The 26,155-nt window shown below is 42.0% G+C and overlaps 1 protein-coding gene across 1 annotated transcript in view; it reads left to right on the top strand.

The window, feature by feature from the left end:
* Positions 1–26,155, top strand: part of kif1b (kinesin family member 1B) — a 117,664-nt gene that overhangs the window by 52,105 nt on the left and 39,404 nt on the right. Inside the window, 8 exon segments of the mRNA XM_046343859.1 lie at positions 3,267–3,400; positions 5,773–5,852; positions 7,294–7,369; positions 10,058–10,137; positions 10,706–10,812; positions 11,248–11,331; positions 11,578–11,770; positions 12,546–12,618. Of these exon segments, the coding sequence (XP_046199815.1) occupies positions 3,267–3,400; positions 5,773–5,852; positions 7,294–7,369; positions 10,058–10,137; positions 10,706–10,812; positions 11,248–11,331; positions 11,578–11,770; positions 12,546–12,618 (827 nt within the window).

Genomic DNA, 26,155 nt, shown 5'->3' with positions numbered 1-26,155 from the left:
TCTCATTAATGTGTGACAATGAATAATCCACCGTTTTAATGTCTACTGCTTGTTCAATGGCATGTCATCTCATCCTCATCAAGCAGTCCCCTTTCCTTCTGCCCAGTCAGAAATGTCTTTAATCTTTGCCTCCCAGTTAACTCCGTCTACTAGTCTCACCTCTGATCCTTATCTTCTTCCTGCTGCCCCTCAGTTGAGCCTATGGGTGATGATTGCCCTGGAAGTGGAAGCAAATGTGTGTATATATTTGTGATGGGGTTCACTCTCGCCCTCACTCGCTCTCGCCCCTTTTGCTACTGATAGCTAACCATTGCTGTTGCACCCACCCTTTTCCTGAAAACAACCCTCCTGGTTTTGCATGAAAATGCAAAAGATAAGCCTAATATTATGGATTCTCAGATTGCAAGGGGTTTGATTACGTGCTATTTGGGACGGGTTAGAATGCCACTAGGTTAGCATGCTTTTGCGCTTGCTATTTGTTTTGAATGATGGGGGTGAGGCAGAATTATTAGCAGGCTCAAATCCAAATACACACACAAGTATGTGGACACCCCTTCAAATTTGTGGATATGGATATTTCAGCCACACCCGTCGCTGACAGACATTGGTAGTAGAATGGCCCATAGTGAAGAGCTCAGTGACTTTCAACATGGCACTGTCATAAGATCACCATGCGCAATGCCAAATGTCGGCTGGAGTGGTGTAAAGCTCCAATGCATTGTGCCAACTGTGACGTTTGGTAGAGGAGGAATAATTGTCTGGGGCTGTTTTTAATGGTTCAGGCTTGGCCCTTTAGTTCCAGTATAGGGAAATCTTAACGCTACAGCATACAATGACATTCTAGACGATTCTCTGCTTCCAACTTTGTGGCAAAAGTTTGGGAAATGCCCTTTCCAGTTTCAGCATGACAATGCCCTCATGTACAAAGCGAGGTCCATACAGAAAGTTTGTCAAGATCGGTGTAGAAGAGCTTGACTGGCCTGCACAGAGCCCTGACCTCAACCCCATCGAACACCTTCAGGATGAATTGGAACCAGTGGAGCCTGCTAAGGGGGAAGACGGCTCTTGACGGCTATTTGACGTGTTTGATACCATTCCATTGACTTCATTCAATGGGTGGCAGGTAGCCTAGTGGTTAGAGCGTTGGACCAGTAACCGAAATGTTGCAAGATTGAATCCCCCAGGTGACGAGGTAAAAATCTGTCACTCTGCCCCTGAAGGCAGTTAACCCACTGTTCCTAGGCCATCATTGAAAAAAAAATGTTCTTAATTGACTTGCCTAGTTAAATAACGTTTTTTTTTTAATCCAGCCATTATTATGAGCCATCCGCCTCTCAGCAGCCTCCATTGATTGGAACACCGACTGCGAGCCAGTGCCTAACCTCACTAATGCTCTAGTAGCTGAATGGAAGCAAGTTCATGCAGCAATGTTCCAACATCTAGTGGAAAGCATTCCCAGAAGAGTGGAGGCTGTTATAGCAGCAAAAGGGGGACCAACTCCATATTAATGTCCATGATTTTGGAATGATATGTTCGACGAGCAGGTGTCCACATACTTTTGGTCATGTGTTGTATATCCCAACCAAAGCACTAGACAATAGACAATATCGTGCTTTAACTTCTAATGCCATCTTAATAACTTGTCTGTCTTTTCCCCCCACCCACATCATTACTTACCATTTGGGTCCTTAACCCATCTTTGAAAACCTCTTTTTTTTGCCGATGAAGCTTGTGTTGTTTTACTAATTATCCATTGCAGGTGACAATGTTCAAGACATTAGAATGCTACTAAGTTCTCAAATTGAAGCTTTGAGCTACAGGAGGAAAGGTGCATGCTCTCATTTCTATGTAGCCGATTAGATGTGTGTTATCTAGACGTTTGCTGTGTTTTGACGGAATTCAGTCCTCTTGTAGCGAGCATATGCTTTATTTTAGCTGTATTCCCCAAACTCCTTACCCTTTCCCCCTCTCCTGTCCTTTGGCTGCTCCACATGGCCATTATACGCTCTGGTAAAATTTGAAGCGTATGTGCTCCGTACCATCTGCATTATGACATTGCAAAAATTGCCAGCATGGGAGCATAACGAAATAGATGGTAATGCGCTGCTGTTCGGTGGCCATTTTTACCAAGTATTTTTACCACATTTCCTGTCCTTCAAATTCAATTTTTAGTCAATATGTGGAGGTTTCAGTCTGTCATACGAGACCCTGTCTTCCTGTGAGGTTTAGAGGGCAGTCACCTGAAACGCCCTTGAGGCCATTTTGTAGAGAGGAGCTGGCTGACATTTAGACAGACTGCTCTGTCTGTCAGTGTGTGTGTGTGTGTGTGTGCGCGGGTGTGTTTTCACTTGTTCTTGTTTGTGGGGTAAGTTGAAGTGACTCTCACTGCAGTCTGAACTTTGGCAGCATGTGTCTCCATCTATATCACTTCCAAACATTCATCCCGCCCCCCCTCCTCCCTGGCCCTCTGGCTGCCTATAACCCCCCTCCTCCTCCCTGGCCCTCTGGCTGCCTATAACCCCCCTCCTCTTCCCTGGCCCTCTGGCTGCCTTTAACCCCCTCCTCCCTGGCCCTCTGGCTGCCTATAACCCCCCTCCTCCTCCAGTTGGTACATGTTAGCAGTTTTCACACCAATATATATTTTGGACTTAAAGAAACAAAGTTTCTGTTTATGTGCAATACATTACCATTATGACATATCCTACTTAGTCATCTGTCACTGATTGAAGTTGGTAGGTGCATTTGAAAAGTGTATGGCCATTCAAATTAAATTCCCAATTGTAATGATAGATGGAGGGATCTGTTCATTGGCCACAGTAATGTGTGTCCTTTTAAAATTATAAATCCTGCAAATTCCCTGACAAAAAAAAATGTTGTGGCCATCAAAAATAATGAACAATCCGATTTGTAATTTTGCGAGACGTTGAATGGAATGGTTTACCGATTTCAACAAAAACAACGTCCTTTAACTTTTTAACCACCTGGGGAGAAAACTGCTGCTCTGTGTAACTGACCATTGTGCTGGTTGTCTGTCTTTTATCCTTTTGATGTCTGTCTTACACTGGTCTTTACTCCTTTGTCCTTCTGTCTCCCTCTCTCTCTCTTCCCCATATTCTCCTTTTCCTGTCATTTTTGTGACCCTCCTCCCTTTCCTGGGACCCTGCCTTTCTCTCCTCTTGTTGACTCAGACCTGAAAGACATACACAACAATAAGCATAGATACTTGCTAGCCTCAGAGAACCAACGCCCTGGCCATTTCTCCACAGCCCCTATCGGCTCCTTGACAGCCTCGCCGTCCTCTGGCTCACTCTGCAGCCTAGTTGGCCCACAGTCGGTCACCAGTATCCAGGAGCGCATCATGTCCACCCCGGGAGGGGAAGAGGCCATCGAGAGACTCAAGGTACAGTATCCCCCCCAACCCCAGTACTAGCTACACTGAACAAAAATATAAACACAATATGCAAGAATTGAAAATATTTGTATTTATTTATTTTTATTTCACCTTTATTTAACCAGGTAGGCTAGTTGAGAACAAGTTCTCATTTGCAACTGCGACCTGGCCAAGATAAAGCATAGCAGTGTGAACAGACAACACAGAGTTACACATGGAGTAAACGATAAACAATAAACAAGTCAACATAGTAAAGAGAAAATAATAATCTATATACATTGTGTGCAAAAGGCATGAGGGGAGGTAGGCAATAAATAGGCCATAGGAGTGAATCATTTCAATTTAGCAGATTAACACTGGAGTGATAAATGATCAGATGCACATGTGCAGGTAGAGATACTGGTGTACAAAAGAGCCGGAAATAAAATAACAGTATGGGGCTGGGGTAGGTAAATTGGGTGGGCTATATACCAATGGACTATTTTACTGAGTTAGAGTTCATGTTATGAAATTAGTAAATTTAAATAGATTAATTAGGTCCTAATCTATGTATTTCTGTAGCTCAGTTGGTAGAGCATGGCGCTTGTAACGCCAGGGTAGTGGGTTCGATCCCTGGGACCACCCATACGTAGAATGTATGCACACATGACTGTAAGTCGCTTTGGATAAAAGCGTCTGCTAAATGGCATATATTATTATTATTTCACATGACTGGGAATGCATCTGTTCATAGATACCTTTTTAAATAAAAAGTTAGAAGCGTGGATCAGAAACCCAGTCAGTATCTGGTGTTAACACCATTTTCCGCATGCAGACATCTCCTTCGCATAGAGTTGATCAGGCTGTTGATTGTGGCCTGTGGATTGTTGTCCCCACTCTTCAATGGCTCTGGTCTGCGGTTGTGAGGCTGGTTTGACGTACTGGCAAATTCTCTAAAACGATGTTGGAGGCGGTTTATGGTAGAGTAAAATAAATTATCTGGCAACAACTCTGGTGGACATTCCTGCAGTCAACATGCCAATTGCTCGCTCCCTTAAAACTTGAGACATTTGTGGCATTGTTGTGTGACACAACTTCACATTTTAGTGGCCTTATGTTGTCCCCAGCACAAGGTCCACCTGTGTAATGACCATGCTGTTTAATCAGCTTCTTGATATGCCGCACCTGTCAGGTGGATGGATTATCTCGTAAAGAGGTGTTAACAAATTTGTGCACAAAATGTATAATATGCTTTTTGTGCGTTTTGTAAAATTGATGGGATCTTTTATTTCAGCTCATGAAACATGGAACCAACACTTTACATTTTTACATTTAAATTCCATAATTAAATGGCATTGAAATGGATGAGACCCCTAAACTATGTAAGGACATAAACAGTGGAACTAAACCAATATAGTCCCTAACTTTTCCCGCTTTTAAGTGAAAAGATAGGAAGTCCAGAATTTCCCCATGTTCTTTGTCTGTTTCCTCAAATGGAAGTCCTCTGAAGATGTAAGAAACATGCATGGAGGGATATAACATTAGTGTGAAAACTCAGCTTGGAAAAGTGCAGCAATTTTTGTTAAACAATGAATCTGTCCATTTGATGTCAAGACCCTTTTGGAAAAGCGGCCCTCTTACTAATATCTTCCTCTCAAGCTATCAGTTTTCAGCTGTTCTTTTACATCTTCCCTTGGCTTTCCCCCTCTCACCCTCGTTCACTGCTGATGAGGGAGCACATAGGATGGCAACATACAGCCATTACGAGCTGCAGTTTCCATGGCTACCGTGGTGCCAGTCTGTCATCCAATGACGTCGGGCGCCGACGCAGATGGGGAGGAAATAGGACCAAAATAGATCTGGTCTTCGTGGCCATTAAGCGTAAAAAGCGTCAGAAAATATCCTGAGTGCACACTGTGTGTGCTCATATTAGCACAGTGAAATAAAATGGTCATCAGGATCATATGTCTGCTCCTAGTCTGCCTTTTGGGACGCAGGCATGGACTTTTTTATTTTGAGCCAAGGGACAGTGTCTGTATCCAGAACAACAGATGGTAGGGGTGTTGACCCTTGACAAAGGATGGAGTTGGATTTATTGGCTAATGGCCATACTTCCTGCTTTTAGAGCCAGATGGTTGTGAGCAAGCCAGTGGTGCTAGTAGGGATGAACAAGGAGAGCATAACACAATGGCAGGACTAGGGAGCACATGACATACCCAGGTTTTAGGTGTTTTGGCTTGACCCCCAGTTAAGTCTTGATATTCTCAGCATAAGATTTTGTGAGTAAAGGTCTTCAGGATATAGAACCTAATAAGGAGGTGATTTTATCATATTAGATGAACTGAATAATAACAGTATGCTTCATGTATTCTTTTTCTTGCCACTCTCCAATCTGTCCTCAGGAATCTGAGAAAATCATTGCTGAGCTCAATGAGACCTGGGAGGAGAAGCTTCGAAAGACCGAGGCAATACGAATGGAGAGGTCAGTGGAGGGTCAAAGCCCCATGATGCCTTTTTGTTCGTCTGTCCTTTCAAATGGGACACTTTCAGTGAAAGGCTGTGTCCCGGTTCTACACCCTTCTTCTGAAATGTGCCTTTTCCGTCTGTCTCCCTCTCACCTCATCCATCTGTCACACTCCTTTCAGTGTGCTTCTTTCTTCCTTTCTTTCCTCTGAAAATAGAAGCATGTTTAAGGGAAGGGAAGGAAGACAGAATATATACAAATTTGCTCATCCACTGATGTATGTCAGGAGGAAACGATTGTTTGGTTTGTATTTCATTGCGTGACAACTTTAGTTGATAGAATGCTGTCACAAAGCGTATTGTAAAGATGAACACTAGCACCCAAACACTTAATGACCTATACTCAGGACATACCCAATACACATTCCTATATGTCTCTATGTATTGTGTGATCAGTATGCATCTTCTTGCAAGTGCCGCATTCCGGTATTAAAGTAACACCAATTTAAATTTCTAGCGACAATTTATTGCATGGTGGTGATAACGTTTTCAGTTCAGATTCTACTGTAAAGAATGTAACCAGCCCCACCACCAATGTAATAAGGGACACATGGACATGTATCTAACATCACTCTCTCCTCTAGGGAAGATGTGTTTCTAACATCACTCTCTCCTCTAGGGAAGATGTGTTTCTAACATCACTCTCTCCTCTAGGGAAGATGTGTTTCTAACATCACTCTCTCCTCTAGGGAAGATGTGTTTCTAACATCACTCTCTCCTCTAGGGAAGATGTGTTTCTAACATCACTCTCTCCTCTAGGGAAGATGTGTTTCTAACATCACTCTCTCCTCTAGGGAAGATGTGTTTCTAACATCACTCTCTCCTCTAGGGAAGATGTGTTTCTAACATCACTCTCTCCTCTAGGGAAGATGTGTTTCTAACATCACTCTCTCCTCTAGGGAAGATGTGTTTCTAACATCACTCTCTCCTCTAGGGAAGATGTGTTTCTAACATCACTCTCTCCTCTAGGGAAGATGTGTTTCTAACATCACTCTCTCCTCTAGGAAGATGTGTTTCTAACATCACTCTCTCCTCTAGGGAAGATGTGTTTCTAACATCACTCTCTCCTCTAGGGAAGATGTGTTTCTAACATCACTCTCTCCTCTAGGGAAGATGTGTTTCTAACATCACTCTCTCCTCTAGGGAAGATGTGTTTCTAACATCACTCTCTCCTCTAGGGAAGATGTGTTTCTAACATCACTCTCTCCTCTAGGGAAGATGTGTTTCTAACATCACTCTCTCCTCTAGGGAAGATGTGTTTCTAACATCACTCTCTCCTCTAGGGAAGATGTGTTTCTAACATCACTCTCTCCTCTAGGGAAGATGAGTTTATAACATCACTCTCTCCTCTAGGGAAGATGAGTTTATAACATCACCCTCCACTCTCTCCTCTCCTCTAGGGAAGCCCTGCTGGCAGAGATGGGCGTGGCTATCCGTGAGGATGGCGGCACTCTCGGGGTCTTCTCTCCTAAAAAGGTAAAAGGATATGTGCCATACCGGGGCATTACAAAAGCAGTAGGTTTTTTACTTGCTACACCAGCGTGAGCAGAGCGCAAGCCACTCCATCTAGTGTTCTTGGTTTGAGCCGCGAGTCAAATTCTTAAAAATAGAACCAGAGCGCTGCTTACGCCCATGTTTCATTGAAATCAATGGGGGCGTCTCGCGTTCTGCGAAAGTTACGTCTAGTGTAGCAGGCAGTGTCAATTCCAGTTATTTCAGGAAGCGTACTGAAATTCCAATTATTTTCAATTACGAAAATGTTGAATTTAGTTTACTTTCTGAATTTACTGGAATTTTAATGGAATTGACCCCAACCCAGCAACAGACCTGTTAGACATTTCAGGATAGAGATTACCATCTATTTAACACACAGCGATACTGGCGTGTCCGAAACCTGTCTTGCCTATTACTTACTAAAACTACTTACTGTGTAATAATCGTACTCCATACTGTTTAGAGCGTACTGTTTAGTAAAAATGAATGCAGTAAGCAACAAATATCAACATACTAGGCTCACCCATCCTGAGAATGCATCATTTCAAGTGCAATTGCGTTGATTCCCGCTATTTGTTAATTTGGGTACAGCGCATCCCCTTGTCTCATTATCAGCTGTTGTCAAACACATGTGAGTGTAGAAAGACTGTTCTCTTCCTCAACAGTATGCAGCCAAATCTAACCAGATGAAAGGCCGAAATGAGTATAGCATCCTGGCATTTAAAGCATACCTGAGTTTCGAAGTTTAACATACTATAAAACTTTCAATTGTCCGCATACATAAAATGCCTAATATTTAGAATGCAAGTATGGGTGTTTGGCCACTGTCTCTAGTACTACACTACCGGTTTCCCATTGTTGCTTCTTTCCATTTGCGTGTCATTTCTTTCCAGAGCCATCCCTCAGCTCTCACTTGCTCTTCCATACATTCCTTTATTTTCATTCTTTTTTCCCCCCATTCCCTTCTCTGCTTCCTCCATATGGTAATGTTTAGATGGGCCCTGAAAGGCCCAAGTCCTTGTTTGACGAGGACTTTGATTGTTTTTCAACTAAACAGGTTTGTGAAATCAAATCTACATATTGATTTCTACCGCTCCCCCGCTAGATAATCCGAATGATAGCCCCTGACACACCCCGTAGAGAGTGACCCAGGTCTAGCATTTCTAGAGCTTAGTAATGAATCAAAATGGCTGTGGCCTTGTATCCCCCTCAGCACGATCACACATGTACTGCTATTGTATTCGAGCATTATTTAATTTGAAGAGAAGTATTATTTATTGATCTACACCACGGTGATGTATTTGTATAATAACCTTGAAAACCGCTTTCTAGAATGTGGCCATAGTATTGCTAGTAGAGTTTACTAGCAGCTGTCATACTGTATCACTGGTCTGTTTACGAGGTTGTAGAACATTCAGGTAGAAATGTATTGTATAGAACAGTTATGATTGTCTGTCATGAGTCATGTAGAATAGGGAATTGTCGGCTCTGTTCGTTCCATTTCACTGAAAGAATCCACCCATGATAGATGCTCATACATCCCACAGCCTTAACATGAGAAGGTCCATTCAGTCTGTTAGCTCTTTGCATGGGGAAGCCTTCTGTGCCTGACAGACATGTTGACATCACAGCCCTATCCACGTCATCTCTGTGAAGAGGACGAAATTGTCAGTCGTCCAGGCCTCACTCAATCCGTCAGCTCCGCAAACCGATTGACGCTATAGAGACAGACGGGGCTTATTGAGTAGTGGTTGAAGAATCTGACTGTACACCTCTGCACTCCCCCCTCCCGCTCTCCCTCCTTCCACCATCTCCCCCGCACAGGCAGGCAGCTTTCACAAGTCAGGAATGAAAAGAACAACAAGTGCTCTCGTCAGTGGAGTCACGATTGAGAGGGAGATTAGATTAGTCATCTCTGCCACATCGGCTGTAATGAACGCGACTGCCCATTGAAGCAAATTTATTTGATATCAGAAAATCCCCTCTTTGAAGCGCCCCCTTCTCCTAGCACTTTAAACCCTCCTTCACTGCTAGTTTTGTTTTCCTTCATTTCACTAATTTCTTTCCTCCGTCCACTTTCTCTCATTTTCACCTGCTGCCTCTCCATTGGTTAGCTTTTCGTAGAGAGGCCATGTGAGGCCTTGTATGCTGACTTGCTTGCTAATGGGGTATTTTCCCCCAAGAAGGTTGGTGGCTCAGTGATGCTTACTGTAGCATTGATGTGTTTCTAGTGGTGTCTATCAGACAAAGGTTCAAATAGTTGTCATTTTCTTTCAAAAACAAGCTCAGTAACTACGCTTGATTGAGCTTGCCTGGCACAATGTACTAGGCCTAAAAGTGAAAATTCCTCACATCCAGCACTTCAGGCAGGCACAATCAAACGCATCAAAATGATTTGAAAGAAGGGAAGAAAAAAACTTTTGAGCCCAGGTCTGGTGTATATCGTGAAACTAGACTTTAGAACTCGTGAGTATGTTATTGACATTGCCTTTTTCATTCCACTTTCATAAAGGGGTATTAATGAATAAATTTGTATCAATCATGCAGATGTGAACTTAATATACCTATGAAATGTGATTTCCTGAATTTTTCTGATTCACACGTATTACTGATGCAAGTACTGTATGTGAACTGTGTCTTACTCTTGAACTCAACTCTCCGTCTCACTAGACCCCTCACCTGGTCAACCTGAACGAGGACCCACTGATGTCAGAATGTCTGCTGTATTACATCAAAGACGGAATCACAAGGTAACTCAGCGGAACACAGTAGGGAGAAGTTGCTCCAGCGACACTGATCTTGGGTCACTTTTGCATTTTTCCCATCAATGGTTAAGGTGTTTGGGAGGGGAAGCTGATCCTAGGATAAACTTCACCCCGGAGCCAGAGGAGCACTGAAGATTCACAGTGGAATGCTGTGTAGAAGCTACTGCAAAACATTTTAATCAAAGATTTTTTTAGTTCTCTCACATCTAACTTTTCCAGTCCCGTCCCCCCCGTATGTTTGGCGTGAAAGGTGGCATGTCATCTGCCTTTGGTCACCAGCGTATTTGATTTGTCTCGAGTCAAATCGCTTACCTCTGGCTCTCCTTTCCCACACAGTAGTCTTCCTATAAAGTATTAAGTTACCTCAGTACCTGAGGTGACAATAATGAGTAATAGGAGCCTAGATGAAACACCATGAAGCACCTCCGAGGAGGTAAAGCCCTGTTATAAGTAAACATTTTAAGCCATAGCTTTTGGTTGTCACCTGCTAGTGAAAATGGTCGCCTGCTCTGACACTCAGTCACAAAATGTCCTCCCTCACTTGTGCCGACAGGGTGGGCCAGGCGGACACTGAGAGACGGCAGGACATCGTTCTGAGCGGAGCCCACATCAAAGAGGAGCACTGCATCTTCCGCAGCGAGCGGAACGCCAATGGAGACGGTAAGAGAAACCACGTTGGGCTTTGTCACTGTGAATCAGTGAAGCGTCGTGCTGCCAAGTGTGTGCATGGACCCAAGTGTGGCTGCATGAGGAGGTTTAGAAAATGTTTGTGGCCAGAAGATGGACATTACGCCTCAGTTTCAGTAAATTCTTCTGGCAAATGATACTTCTGTATGTTTACAAATGGTTGTCTGCTAAAATAAATAAACACCCTGGATCACTGAAGCACCTTGTAAAGAAGAGGCTGCCGTTTCCTCACCAGGCCCAACCAATACCACTGTCAATATACTGTACCTATAATTTGTACCTCATTTGTCTTGTGTTGTATTTGTGTAGAATTTGGGCAGAGTCAGGCATTCATATTAGAAGCATTATTCAGATTTGTTGGTATAGGGATTAATACTGTTCCCTGTATTGATGTTTTTTTGTCTCCAGTGGTTGTCCTGATGGTGCCTTGTGAGGGATCGGAGACCTATGTCAACGGCAAGCGAGTTGGAGCGTCAGTGCAGCTTCGCTCAGGTGTGTATTCCCCACGGCTGCATATGCAGTTATATTTCATGAAGCGTTTTCAGGAATGTTCTCTCTTCATTTGCATGTCAATGTGAAGATCCTTCACTTTACATCTTCCCCACTGATAGAAATAGACTGGAGAAGGTGTTGATGTGAATTGCTATTCAATGACAAGAATTCCTGAATCTCTTACTGCTTGGCTTTTGAGCTCAATGCCTGTTTTGTTTCGACCTTGCGCACTCCCTCTTGTCACAGGAAACCGTATCATCATGGGAAAGAACCACGTGTTTCGGTTCAACCATCCGGAGCAGGCGAGGGCTGAGAAGGAGGAGAAGGAGAAGGAGACCCCAACAGCAGAGACCCCAGTAGAGCCAGTGGACTGGACCTTTGCCCAAAGAGAGCTGCTGGAGAAGCAGGGCATCGACATGAAGCAAGAGATGGAGAAAAGGTATGTACAGGACCGAATACAGTCATGTTGATCTCATGGACTGTCAGTCCTGGCATACTTTGCTTTGTCTGTGACTACGTTTCCCTTACTAACCCCATCCCTTATATTTGTACCAAACCACATGGCAGAACTGCAGTTGAGCTGAAACGCAGATACAGGATTGTGTCTTTAGAGGGGGGGACTTTGAGAGGTGGATAGCTTCCACTCACTGAGAGTTTGAGGCCTAAGGCGCAGTGGTTAAGGGCGCTGTACTGCAGCGCCAGCTGTGCCAGCAGAGTCCCTGGGTTCGCGCCCAGGCTCTGTTGTAACCGGCTGCGACCGGGAGGTCCGTGGGGCGACGCACAATTGGCCTAGCGTCGTCCGGGTTAGGGAGGGCTTGGTCGGTAGTGATGTCCTTGTCTCATCGCGCACCAGCGACTCCCGTGGCGGGCCCGGGCGCAGTGTGCGCTAACCAAGGTTGCCAGGTGCACGGTGTACACTCCGACACATTGGTGCAGCTGGCTTCCGGTTGGATGCGCGCTGTGTTAAGAAGCAGTACGGCTGGTTGGGTTGTTTATCGGAGGACGCATGACTTTCAACCTTCGTCTCTCCCGAGCCCGTACGGGAGTTGTAGCGATGAGACAAGATAGTAGCTACTACAACAATTGGATACCACGAAATTGGGGAGAAAAAGGGGTAAAATTCAACAACAACAAAAAAGTTTGAGGTGGCGAAGCATGTTTTTGAATAATTGTGTATACAATAAGATTGAATTTGTGTGTTTCATTCATTCTAGATTGACTGAGATGGAGATCTTGTACAAAAAAGAGAAAGAGGAGGCGGACCAACTTCTGGAACAGCAGAGACTGGTAAGCCTTGAAACATTTAGCAAATGAACTTCTCTATAACCTGTAGATTAATTCAGGTTTTTTTGTGGGGGGGCCACAAAATACCTGATAGTTTTGTTTTTGTGTTGAGATTAAATTAAATGTGCTACAGGATACAAAGTTATAGCATGGTTTTCCTATAATAACCTTGTGGATAGTTCATTTTGATAGCTAGTTTTGTCATTCGACATTATTTTGCCCGCTTGCTCTGTTGAAGTCTGACTAGCACTAATTTCTCACTGCTGACACCTTTTGAGACACTTCTATTGTATGTGTGTGAGTGAAGGAGAGAAACACTTACTTTTACTTAGCATGTCTGTTCCTCTTGCATGGGAGTGTGAATCCACTATCTGGTCTGAGATGGGGAAGAGCAAAGCCTTTGCCCCTTGACTTCTGATTTCGACCAACTTGCTGAAACAATTTGATTCGGAGAGAATTATATTGCAAAGCATTTTTCCCTGTTCCAAATCCTTATTTTCACTCTTGTGTCTTCTAGGTTTGAACTGAACCTTGCAAAACAGAATTTTTGTAAATTAATTGTTGGCTTTGTATAATTTTTTTATGATCTCAATTCAAATGAATTGAATTAATCAAGTACCAACTCATTGGCTCAACAAAATGACAGTACAATTGCCAGTGATCTAGCTTTGGTAACGCTTTACTGCTTTTGCATGGTTCATGTTTTGTAGCATGTTTTCTTCACTTCCTTTCCCAGGCTAAGTTGCAGAGATATACAGTTAAACTGGTCAATGATGTGGCTACTGTGGAATGTCTTAGTTTAGACTTCTATTCTAGTTTTTTGCTGTTTTGTGTTGAGTTTCTATGCTCTTCAATGCAGTTGCTGATATGTACAATGCATTGTGATAACCAAGAGTCCTGCTGTAGTACTTTTTGAAGGCTAGCGACAATGTGGTTTCTCATTGACTTCTTTCGTCACTTCCTTATGCTAGCCTCACCTGTGCCTTTTGTAAAGCACACTGAGTACATAACTCAACTGAATTATCAGTGCTCGGGTTTTAATCAACGAATCACTAAAAATACTTTAATTTTCTGGTGGTTTGATGAGCATAACTACAAACTTATGATATTCAGACTCCTACTGCATAAACATATTTGTACACCTCTCTCCAACCAATGTCTCTAGTCACAGATAGTCATCAACTTCCTGTTTTCTCTGGTTGTGATCTGTAATGTACTTTGTCTACCAAAATGAGAAACTGCATTTTCTTCCAACTAACGTCTTCCGTGAAGTGGATGCATTAACACTTAACCTCACTTCTGTCTGTCCTCTCTACTGGCTTTCCAATAAAACTGCAAGACTACTTTTGTCCTCTCAACCACTGCTAACACTAGAGCAACTCTAAAACCAACTCTAAATCTTCTTTCACGTGGACCTCGAATGGGGAAAGGCTACCAAAATGTGTCTGCCTTTTTTTGCATGCCTTTTTGTAGCATGTTTGGGATCCCGCTTTCAAGTGCCCATATCGTCAATTATGAAGAGGAAATAGTACACAACAAATCAGATCAACACCTGTCCCCCTTTTTCTGTTCATATTCTGTATCTAATCATGATAGTCATGCTTTACGTTTACTTTTAATATCAATATGCAACATTGGGAATGATTTTGGCCTACCTGATCGTACCATTTTGTAGATAATGTATAAAATATTTCCCCATTTCAAAATATGAGAGCTCTCTGCAGAGGTTACTCCTGATGGTAACATCTGCAAAAGAGTGTTGTTCCAGCACTAGAACATGCATAGGAAAGTTACATCCAAGAAATAAGCAAAGCATTCTATATAAATCCATATAATTTTACACTAAAGAGCACAATTTTATAGGATTCTTCTGAATTCACTTATTAGCCTGAGGCTAGAACCAATGCGCAAACCAAGGTCTTAGATCTATAAAAAGAAAGTCAATGGAAGCCACTGTCAGTATTAGGTTTTTGTTTAAGCTGGTTTGTCCCTGAATTTGATGAATGATTTCTTCCTAAACTTATTTTTCTGGGCATGGAAAGTGCATGTCCTCCTCAATTTGTCATACATCTTGTATAATTATGATGTATGCGAAAGTTTGAGGGGGTTTTTAATCTGACCAAAAACTATATTGTTTTACACTGAAAATGGTTAGAAAAACGTATGCAGATGTAGAAAATTAGTAATTATATACATTTAAATCCTACCCAAAAACACCCTGTGGCAATAGAAGTTCCCATGTTGCATATTCATACTTGTATCCTTTCCTTTTTTTAAAAGCCATCCTTCCTCTTTTTGATTTCCCATTTTAATTTCTTCATTTTGTTGGGAACCTCTTTGGTTTGTTTCCTGTTTTGTTTTTTCAAGGATGGCGACTCTGATAGTGGCGATGACTCAGATAAGAGGTCTTGTGAGGAAAGCTGGAGACTGATCACCTCCCTGAGGGAAAAGCTGCCTCCTAGCAAGCTGCAGTCCATAGTCAGAAAGTGTGGCTTGCCCAGCAGTGGGAAGCGTCGGGAGCCTGTGAAAATGTACCAGGTTCCCCAGCACCGACGCATCACCAAGGATGCCAAGTGGGTCACCATCTCGGACCTGAAGATCCAGGCAGTGAAGGAGATCTGCTACGAGGTGGCCCTCAACGACTTCCGCCACACACGCCAGGAGATAGAGGCCCTGGCCATCGTCAAGATGAAGGAGCTGTGCGCCGCCTATGGCAAGAAGGACCCCAACGAGCGGGACTCGTGGCGGGCTGTGGCCAGGGACGTGTGGGACACGGTCGGGGTAGGCGACGAACGCATCGAGGAAGTTCTCACCAACGGTAATGGGGGAAGAGGCGGAGGGGGAGCAGGTGTGGTGGCTGACCCCATGGATGACCTCAAGGTGCACATTGACAAGCTGGAGGACATTCTGCATGAGGTGAAGAAGCAGAACAACATGAAGGATGTGGAAATCCGTGCCCTCAGGAACAAGATGGTCAAGATGGAGAAAGTCCTGCCACTCATCACCCCAGAGTGTCAGACTTCCAGCCCGCCTACCACCAGCCCCCCTGCTAGCGCCCCCAGAACCCCTAGTCCTCGGGAGGGCCGACCCCTGTTGCAGGCCGAAGGGGAGGAGGGCGAACTGCAAACTGCGGGTGACGACTCCACCCTCCGCCGGGGCCATATGCGCTGGATGCGGCAGGAGCAGGTGCGCCTGAAGAGTCTCCAGCAGCAGGAGATCACCAAGCAGCTTCGCCGGCAGAGCGGCCCCCACCGCTTCATCCCGCCGGAGGACCGCAAGCTCCGCTTCCCGTTCCGAAGCAATCCCACGCACCGCAACTCCTGGAGTCCCGGCACCCACATCATAATCACCGACGAGCGGGTCATTGAGCTGAAGGTGCCAAAAGAGGCCTTTGAAGAGGAGGAGGGGGGGGGTCAGGTGCAGGCTGAGGAGGGGGGAGAGCCCGGAGAGAGAATGGCGACTCCTGTTATTCAAGCCACCTACCCCCAACAGCCGAGCCCCTCGCCGCAGCCACGCAGATGTAAAGACTTGGAGCAGGGCCCAAGCCAAGGCCAGGGCCAGAGACAAAGCCATAGAAACCACCAGCATCAGCAGTCCCATGAACGAAGCCGCAGCAACTCCTTCAACCACCGCCGAAATTCTGGTTCTATGGACCGCCGAAACTATGGTTCCATGGACCGCCGATCCTCCGGCTCCATGGAGTCCTTGCAGTACTCTGATAAGGGCAGGAAGCAGCAGCAGGCCTTCTATCAACCCCGGCACCACTACCAACACCAACAGGCCCAACAACCCCAACCACACCACCAACAGCCCTGCCACTACAACAGCATGCCCTATGGCGCCAACACCAACTTCACTAGTTACCAGAAATATCCACAAACTGACCAAGCCAACCATCAAAGCAATTTTCAGGCACCACCTCGAATGCGCAGGCAAATGTCTGCTCCTAATCTGAAGGATCTGAAGGCTAGCCGAGAGACGACAGTGTGAGATGGGGCTAGTGGGAATGAGGAATTCTGTACTTTGGTAGACAAACACATTACAGATCACAAAACCTCAGAATAATTGTCCACAGTGAGACAAACAGCTAGAACTGTTACTCTTTTTGCACTTGAACGGTGTGTTGGTTGATCCAAATTTCAATGGTATGTGTATAATGAAAGCACAATTGACCATTTCAATTGCATAATCTATCTATGCCCTTCCTCCTGTATCCGTTGTGCTGCACTGGTTGCTATTTCAACATATGCAAATGAGGAGAGCTGTTGTAAGGAATCAAAGCCAACACAAGATAATGGGACTTTTTGTGTCATCCATTTTAAATAATGATAAATCATCATACATTTTTTATTTGTTCAGACAAATGATTTTCATGGTTGATCATCTGCGTTTTACACTGTTTGCAGTTTTAGTTTTGGTTTATAATGAATGTTATTTTAGCTATTATAAAGATTAACCCTTGGCTAGGGGAAAACAGGGTTGTTTCTAAATCCTTAGTTCAAACCCTTTACCTTGGTGTCTACAAAGTGCCCAACATTTACAGTCAAACAGTATTTACTCTGTTCTTTACGAAACCCAACTCCAGGAAAAATAGCAAACATTCTCACCCTTTTTATTTAATTTGGTACACTAACCAGATCTGCCATGTGTACATTTACAATGTTTGTTATATCATTTCGGGACAGTAAGTGTTCTATCATAATTTACCATGTCACATTTGAAAGGTTTTTACATTGACCTGTTGTTATTATCGATATGGAAGTTAGCAGCTAATTAAGCTACACATCAAAGTGACTGTGTAATACAATATAATCTGTATGTAAATTAGATGATGCATTCATTGTGAATTAATTTACTGTGCACAACCAACACTTGACTGCCTTTTGAAAATGAATGAAGACTGATCGAATGGAATCAAAGTGCCTTAATGATTCACTAACACGACATTAACATTGCTCTGCATTTACAATCTGGTATCAAAGACCTTCATTGGCTCGGTCTCCCTGTAACTTTTTGATTCAGTTTTAACACTTGCCTACAGAACGCATACTAAATGAATACCTTAAATTGCCCTATACTTGTAACCACTAGTGCTGAAAATGTACCAAATTAACGAGATTGGGGAGACAATGCCTTATTATTCCTTTTGGCCACCATGAGTAAAACAATGTAAGCCTCTTGTCTTCATAGTTAGTGTAAATGAAAGGAAACAGGTATTTTTACTTAAGATATGCGACTGCCACCGTACATTGTATTTACAAAACTCAATTGCACTTCCTTAAGTCATGAAGAAGTTGTACTCTCAATCTTATTACAAAAAAGTGAGAGAATATGGACAGATCTGTCTTGTTTTCTTTTGTACTCTATTGTTTGAGATGTAGATGTTGATTTAATGAGATCTAGCGGAACATCATTCTGTTAAGACCAACTGCCACACATTGAGTTTAAAAGCTAGGGTCTTGCTTTTCCCACGGGATGTGTTCTATGTACACTACTAAAAATGGTTGTGTCCCAAATGGCACTCTATTTCCTCCTTAGTGCACTACTTTTGATAATTGGAGTCTGTTCAAAAGTAGTGCACTATGTATGGACTAGGGTGCCATTCAGGGAAGCGCCTGTGGATTCTGGGTAATGTATTAGATTGCCATTTATTTTTTTCTGGTTCAGTGACTCAGACCCAGAAAATGCAGCTTCTTAGGGAGAGGATGTCCAACCAAGGGTTACCATGGTTTCAAAAGACTCACCCTCAACTTGGGAGTAACAGAAAGAATGAAAGTCTTTGCATATTGCATGTTTCAGGAGAAGCATCCATGTCCAATTTGGATTTGACTCGAACATGTGATTTCATAAATTCTACTGTTGTAAATACATGACACATTGAATGCCATTTCCATCTGTAAAGAATGGAATATGTACACATCTTGTTCGGTTTCCCACATTCCTCATTCTTAAGGATTAGTTTAGCGACTAGAACACCGCCCTGAAACAATTGATCTGATACCATGCATTTATCTCTATCAATTACACTGTGTAAACGCTGTTGACAGACTTCAAATGAGATAATTATTGCCTCATGTGTTTGCCACTGATGCTGTTAGTCAACTCTTCACTTCTGAGTGATTTAAGTATTCTTATCTCCTATACCTTAATAGCTTACTTCGCTGCCTGAAGAGAACCTTGTGATTTCCAAATGCAATGGCCAACACCGATCTCTAACTGACTTTCTTTAAAGAAAACGTTTAATTCAGGATGCTTGGAGATTTGTGATATCCGTTGGCCTATCTGAGCTACAGTATGTTATTGATAACTGTACATAACAGAATAATATAAAGTTCTCAAAATACTATTTACTCCACCTTTGTGTGTAACGCAAACCAAATGGCAAAAATCTATAGGACATTTTCTTCAACCGTTTGTTTTCTTTACATTTAAAAGGTGCTCCTGCTTCTATGACTATTTTGCATGCCTTCAAGTCAATGTTCCAGTAAATAATGTTATTTAACGCATGCATCCGGTGCTGACAGCTTCTCAAAATATTACCTGGAGAGCTGGAAAAGTAGTCAATGAAATGGACAATGTACAGCTATATTGTTCTTTTTAAATATATGTTATGTTAGTGTCTGGTCAGTGTTGTTAGTCTATCTGAATATGATATGAAGTGCCTCGATATGGCTGTGTATCAAGTTGTTGCCCCGTAAAAGGCTAGAACTTTGTGCAAAAAATATTGGAACTTCATTGTTCACAGGTTTTTATCAAGGATATAATACATATGTTTGTGTTGCTGGAGATCTATTTTCGAAGTATGACTGAAATAAAATGTTACAAATGCAGTTACAGATGCAGGCCTTTGCTTGGTGTTCAACTTGTTTACTTAAAATAATCTTACTGGTTTTCCCCAAAAAATCTAACATTTCTCAAAGGCCAAGCAGCCTCGTGTGAATTGATATTGAACATTTGGCTGTACGTTAAATAAGATCTGAGGGAGGGATCTCATGATACTCCGTATCGGCATACTATTAAGTATCATGGCATGAAAACAAAGCATGAAGAGGATTGAAATTGCTGAGGAATACAGTTCTACTGTTGGAAACAAGCAGCCTGGGGTTTTCATCCACACACTAGCTAGGTTTCCATCCAATTTGCGACAGATTCTCATGTGAATATTCTAAAATCAGTATAAACAAAATATGCTATTTTTTTCCCACCAGACTTGTTGCCGAAACAAATCTGTGCGTGATTTAAGTATTGCCCACAAAATGTACTTTCTCGCTTAAATTTACATGAGCCGATTAAAAATTTAATGCTTTTCCATCTCATTTTCAACTGATCATTTTGTTGCAAACTGTTGAGTTAAATAGCAAATGTGCCTACTCTGATTTTGGTAATAGCTCTACAGTTCGCAGTGTGGGTAGGCTGTGCCGCCAGGTATGCTAGTCTACATGATGAGATTATTATGGATACGAGCGAGAATATTTGTATTTGTCAAACGATAGACAAGCATCCATAATCATTTCACCAGAATAAGACTCTCTATTTATTAGAAAACTGCACTTTCACCACCATGTGCAGTTCATTATTGATTTAATCTGTAGCCTAATAAACTGCATGTTTTCCGGATTTGTAGTGGGAAGACCACACACAATATCATCGCGTGACACCAAGTTCACTTAGATATGAGGGTTGTTCTATCAATATTCGCGCATAAAGGCGTTTCCACCTCAATTTCTCACATATGACCTTTTACCGACGCAAAAAGATCCCACCATGTCGAACGAACACATGATCTGACTGTATTTATAAAATTGTTCCCGAAACTTCCAGTTTCCATAACAGCTGTTGTGATTTTATTTTGTACGGTATGACTTTACTTGCATAAAAACTGTGGATGGAAACGTGGTTACTGTTATATAAAGCACATTCTATATGACCATATACTACTGTACGTTCCGTCTTGTTTGTGTTTTCGAGTATCAGAAAAACATTTAGCTTAATTAATCTAATGACCTCGGTAGTTCATAAATGAATGTCCACAACAGTTATCCATTTCTTGAACGATATGGTTAATTGACCCAGAACTAACACAGGCTACTGTTAAGACGTAGTTTACGCCAAATAAATCAACAACCAGTATCTTACCTCACTGCATTGTAAGAGTAGAGTAGTCATGATTTAGGCATATACAGTTCAGGCTCCAGTACTTGAATTGATGAAGGCTGATTTAAAAATATTTTAAAATATTTTTTTAAATGTTACTGTGGTTTATGTTTAGAATTCGAATTACATAGCATGATGCATCACACAAAGGACTATAAATTGTCTTCATAATTAGAATACTATGTGTTAGCCATGCCCTTGCTATTACCACAAAATAGTGCTTTTTGGTTTGTTTTTACAAAATACACTAACTAGGTGCAGTCTAAAATAATGATATTCAAAAAAGTTTTTCCCAAAGAAAGTTCATTCATTCTATTAGACCTGAAGATAGTAATTGTTGCTTCAAACTTTAAGAAATTTACCTTTTAAACACCTTTAACTTGTGGTTTTCCAGGAGTTAACGGAAGTGCGAAATGTAGGTTTTTCACTTTAATCATTTTTATGTGATTGATATACTTTGAACATATCATCACCACATTTCCATCTTAACATACTGAACACCTTGACAGATAGTGTATTTAAAAAGTCTGATTTTTCATATGAAATCTTAGCATATCATACCTGCAATATAAGATTGAAGGGGGGATATAGTACATCCAAATAAGAGTAGTTTCCTGTTAAAGGTTTTAGAATGACTTATATTACCAATTATATTTAAAAGTATTATCTTAATTGGAGAGACATTTTTTGTCTTTGTGTAGGTGGACTCAACATGGATAAAGATAATCTTTGAGACCCAAATGGCACCCTATTCCCTGTATAGTAGGGCTGGGATGATACATTTTTTGGGGGGGTAGTTCAGCTTTAATATTGCAGATAGAATGTGGCTTCCATCAATGTAATTGTCTGCATCATTTCCAATCCCCCATATATCATTTTTGGTAAATATATACAGTACCAGTTAAAATTTTGGGCACACCTACTCATTCAAGGGTTTTTCTTTATTTTCTACATTGTATAATAATGGAGAAGACATTACAACTATGAAATGACATATGGAATCATGTAGTAACCAAAAAAAGTGTTAAACAAATTAAAATATAACTGAGATTCTTCAAAGTAGCCAACTTTTGCCTGAATGACAGCTTTGCACACTCTAGGCATTCTCTCAACCAGCCTCAACTGGAATGCTTTTCCAAAAGTCTTGAAGGAGTTTCCAAATATGCTGAGCAATTGTTGGCTGCTTTTCCTTCACACTGCAGTCCAACTCATCCAAAACCGCCTCTATTTGGTTGAGATTGGGCGTTTGTGGAGGCCAGGTCATCTGATCCAGCACTCCATCTCTCCCCTTCTATAGAAATAGCCCTTACAATGCCTGGAGGTGTTTTGGGTCATTGTCCTCTTGAAAAACAGATGATAGTCCCATTAAGCGCAAACCAGATGGAATGGCGTATCGCTGCAGAATGCTGTGGTAGCCATGCTGGTTAAGTGTGCCTTGAATTCTAAATAAAGCACAGACAGTGTCACCAGCAACGCACCGTCACACCTCCTCCTCCATGCTTCACGGTAGGAACCACACAAGCATCCGTTCACCTACTGTGTCTCACAAAGACATGACTGTTGGAACCAAAAAATCTCTAATTTGGACTCATCAGACTAAAGGTGGTATTTCTATCGGTTACTTGAACTCTGCGAAGCATTTATTTGGGCTGAAATTTCAGAAGCTCGTAACTCAAATGAACTTGTCCTCTGCAGCAGCGGTAACTCTGGGTCTTCCTTTCCTGTGGCGGTCCTCATGAGAGCCAGTTTCATCATGGTGCTTGATGGTTTTTGGGTCTGCACATGAAGAAACTTAAAAGTTCTTGACATTTTCCAGATTGACTGACCTTCATGTCTTAAAGTAATGGACTGTCATTTCTCTTTGCTTATTTGAGCTGTTCTTGCCATACTATGAACTTGATCTTTTACCAAATAGGGCTATCTTCTGTATACCCTCCCTATTTTGTCACAACACAACTAACTGGCTCAAATGCATTAAGAAGGAAAGAAATTCCACAAATGAACTTTTAAATAGGCACACCTGCTAATTGACATTCCAGGTGTCTACCTCATGAAGCTGGTTGAGAGAATGCAAAGAGTGTGCAAAGCTGTCATCAAGGCAAAGGGTAGCTACTTTGTAGAATCTCATATCAATCTCAATATATTTGGATTTGTACAACACTTTTTTTATAGTTACTACATGATTCCATGTGTTATTTCATAGTTTTAATGTCTTCTATTATTCTACAATGTAGAAAATAGTATAACATTTAATTAACCCTTGAATGAGTAGGTACATACACACACATACACACATACATACACACATACATACACACATACATACACGCATACATACACGCATACATACACGCATACATACACGCATACATACACGCATACATACACGCATACATACACGCATACATACACGCATACATACACACATACATACATACATACATACATACATACATACATGCATACATGCATACATACATGCATACATACATACATACATACATACATAATATTTAACTCTGCCTTAATGTTGGAAACAAACACATGTATGTTTTCATCCAGAGACACTTACATTTATTTTCCATGCTGTAGCACGCACAATATTTCGCCTTTATTTAACCAGGTGGGCAAGTTGAGAACAAGTTCTCATTTACAATTGCGACCTGGCCAAGATAAAGCAAAGCAGTTCAACAGATACAACAACACAGAGTTACACATGGAGTAAAACAAACATACAGTCAATAATACAGTATAAACAAATCTATATACAATGTGAGCAAATGAGGTGAGAAGGGAGGTAAAGGCAAAAAAGGCCATGGTGGCAAAGTAAATATAATATAGCAAGTAAAACACTGGAATGGTAGTTTTGCAATGGAAGAATGTGCAAAGTAGAAATAAAAATAATGGGGTGCAAAGTAGCAAAATAAATTAATGAATTAAATACAGTAGGGAAATAGGTACAGTGCCTTGTGAAAGTATTCGGCCCCCTTGAACTTTGCGACCTTTTGCCACATTTCAGGCTTCAAACGTAAAGATATAAAACTGTATTTTTTTTGTGAAGAATCAACAACAAGTGGGACACGATCATGAAGTGGAACGACATTTGGATATTTCAAACTTTTTTAACAAATCAAAAACTGAAAAATTGGGTGTGCAAAATTATTCAGCCCCCTTAAGTTAATACTTTGTAGCGCCACCTTTTGCTGCGATTACAGCTGTAAGTCGCTTGGGGTATGTCTCTATCAGTTTTGCACATCGAGAGACTGACATTTTTTCCCATTCCTCCTTGCAAAACAGCTCGAGCTCAGTGAGGTTGGATGGAGAGCATTTGTGAACAGCAGTTTTCAGTTCTTTCCACAGATTCTCGATTGGATTCAGGTCTGGACATTGACTTGGCCATTCTAACACCTGGATGTGTTTATTTTTGAACCATTCCATTGTAGATTTTGCTTTATTTTTTGGATCATTGTCTTGTTGGAAGACAAATCTCCGTCCCAGTCTCACGTCTTTTGCAGACTCCATCAGGTTTTCTTCCAGAGTGATCATGGGCCTCTTGGCTACATCTCTGATCAGTCTTCTCCTTGTATGAGCTGAAAGTTTAGAGGGACGGCCAGGTCTTGGTAGATTTGCAGTGGTCTGATACTCCTTCCATTTCAATATTATCGCTTGCACAGTGCTCCTTGGGATGTTTAAAGCTTGGGAAATCTTTTTGTATCCAAATCCGGCTTTAAACTTCTTCACAACAGTATCTCGGACCTGCCTGGTGTGTTCCTTGTTCTTCATGATGCTCTCTGCGCTTTTAACAGACCTCTGAGACTATCACAGTGCAGGTGCATTTATACGGAGACTTGATTACACACAGGTGGATTGTATTTATCATCATTAGTCATTTAGGTCAACATTGGATCATTCAGAGATCCTCACTAAACTTCTGGAGAGTTTGCTGCACTGAAAGTAAAGGGGCTGAATAATTTTGCACGCCCAATTTTTTTCAGTTTTTGATTTGTTAAAGTTTGAAATATCCAATAAATGTCGTTCCACTTCATGATTGTATCCCACTTGTTGTTGATTCTTCACAAAAAAATAGTTTTTATATCTTTATGTTTGAAGCCTGAAATGCGGCAAAAGGTCGCAAAGTTCAAGGGAGCCGAATACTTTCGCAAGGCACTGTAGTTGTTTGGGCTAAATTATAGGTGGGCTATGTACAGGTGCAGTAATCTGTGAGCTGCTCTGACAGTTGGTGCTTAAAGCTAGTGAGGGAGATTAGTGCTTCCAGTTTCAGAGATTTTTGTAGTTCGTTCCAGTCATTGGCAGCAGAGAACTGGAAGGAGAGGCGGCCAAAGAAAGAATTGGTTTTGGGGGTGACTAGAGAGATATACCTGCTGGAGCGTGTGCTACAGGTGGGAGATGCTATGGTGACCAGCGAGCTGAGATAAGGGGGGACTTTACCTAGCAGGGTCTTGTAGATGACATGGAGCCAGTGGGTTTGGCGACGAGTATGAAGCGAGGGCCAGCCAACGAGAGCGTACAGGTTGCAATGGTGGGTAGTATATGGGGCTTTGGTGACAACGGATTGCACTGTGATAGACTGCATCCAATTTGTTGAGTAGGGTATTGGAGGCTATTTTGTAAATGACATCGCCAAAGTCGAGGATTGGTAGGGATGGTCAGTTTTACTAGGGTATGTTTGGCAGCATGAGTGAAGGATGCTTTGTTGCGAAATAGGAAGCCAATTCTAGAGCTGGTTTTTAAAGGACTAAAGAGTTTGGTCTTCATGTTTTCATTACTTTCATTACAGTATAACATCCAACATTGAGTCTGTTTCTGCCTATTGGTGGGTAGTGCAGAGGGTGTGTGTGTGATATGAAAGGCGACATTGTTCCCCAGAAGACACTGAACAAAAAGCATGATGTCATCGGGACAACGGCCTCCTGCATGAACGACACCCCTCATTGGATGACATTAGGCACCGTTTCAACCAACCTCTCCAAACTACCAACCTCTTAGATACTTTAATGAATCAGTTTGAGTGCAGAATGAATGTTATTTTAATTGTCACTTTGTTAGCATTACAGTTGCTAGGTTAGACGGTGAAATGGTTATGAATATGAAATGTATCATGAAAATCGACGGTGTGTGACTCTCAAGCTTACCCCTCTCATCCCTTTTCCCCATTAGCCTGGTTCACACGAAGGGCTAAACCAAGCAGACAAGGACCGAGCTTGGCCTGGTTAGGTATCAACCATAGTTGCTGGAAAATATAATGCGAAAAGGAAACATTTGAGTCTGCATAATTTGTTTGGTCCTATAGGGTGAATCGGGAAACCATCTGTCTTGATCCCCGCAAGACATGCTAGCTCTGTCATGGTTGTGGTGGTGTTGTCAA

The sequence above is a fragment of the Oncorhynchus gorbuscha genome, linkage group LG03 (genome assembly GCF_021184085.1).
Source record: "Oncorhynchus gorbuscha isolate QuinsamMale2020 ecotype Even-year linkage group LG03, OgorEven_v1.0, whole genome shotgun sequence".
Taxonomy (NCBI): Eukaryota; Metazoa; Chordata; class Actinopteri; order Salmoniformes; family Salmonidae; genus Oncorhynchus; species Oncorhynchus gorbuscha.
Note: the sequence above shows the minus strand (reverse complement) of the source record. Positions and strands in the feature narration are given on the sequence as shown.